The sequence below is a fragment of the Apaloderma vittatum genome, unplaced genomic scaffold (genome assembly GCF_000703405.1).
Source record: "Apaloderma vittatum isolate BGI_N311 unplaced genomic scaffold, ASM70340v1 scaffold31736, whole genome shotgun sequence".
NCBI classification, from domain to species: Eukaryota; Metazoa; Chordata; class Aves; order Trogoniformes; family Trogonidae; genus Apaloderma; species Apaloderma vittatum.
The window spans coordinates 1-504 of NW_009720588.1; the positions used below are offsets into that span (position 1 = coordinate 1).

Sequence of the window (504 nt, forward strand, 5' to 3'; positions counted from 1 at the left end):
AGTACCCCAAGCCCTGCAGCGTGGGCAGAAAGTCCACCACAAAGTAGATGTTGATGGCACAGACCAGGCCTGTGATGAGGGTCATCAGCACCTTCGCCGCGCTGCAGGCAGGGAAGCGAGCGTCAGTGCCAGGGCAGAGCCCCCACTCCGTGTGCTGCCGGGCACAGCGGTCTGGGGGATCTGGATTTTTAAGAAAACAAGACGCCAGCTGGGACACCTCTGCACCCCAAGGCCATATTACACCCCCACGATGGGGCTCTGGGCATGGGCTTTGACCACCCACCGAGGTGCCAGCGGGATATTGAGCACCCAGGGATGCCAGAGATAGCATTGGGGTGAGGATGGAAAGGAGGGTTTTGGGGTCTGCCTTGGACAAGTGGGAATGAACATCTTCCCCCCCCAATGCCTATACACCAACTGCCACCATGGTGTGATTTGGGGGGCCAGGGTGGGCCAAAGGGAAGGTGCCTGCAGCCAGGGTGCCCCACTCTGCCCCTCTCTGTG

The 504-nt window shown here is 60.5% G+C and overlaps 1 protein-coding gene across 1 annotated transcript in view; it reads right to left on the minus strand.

Moving 5' to 3' along the window:
* Positions 1–7: 7 nt before the first annotated feature.
* The window catches only part of SLC11A2 (solute carrier family 11 (proton-coupled divalent metal ion transporter), member 2), a gene marked incomplete at both ends in the record, with an annotated part of 2,860 nt that continues 2,363 nt past the window's right edge, over positions 8–504 (minus strand). Inside the window, one exon of the mRNA XM_009871061.1 lies at positions 8–105. Within this exon, the coding sequence (XP_009869363.1) occupies positions 8–105 (98 nt within the window). The remainder of the gene's footprint in view (positions 106–504) is intronic.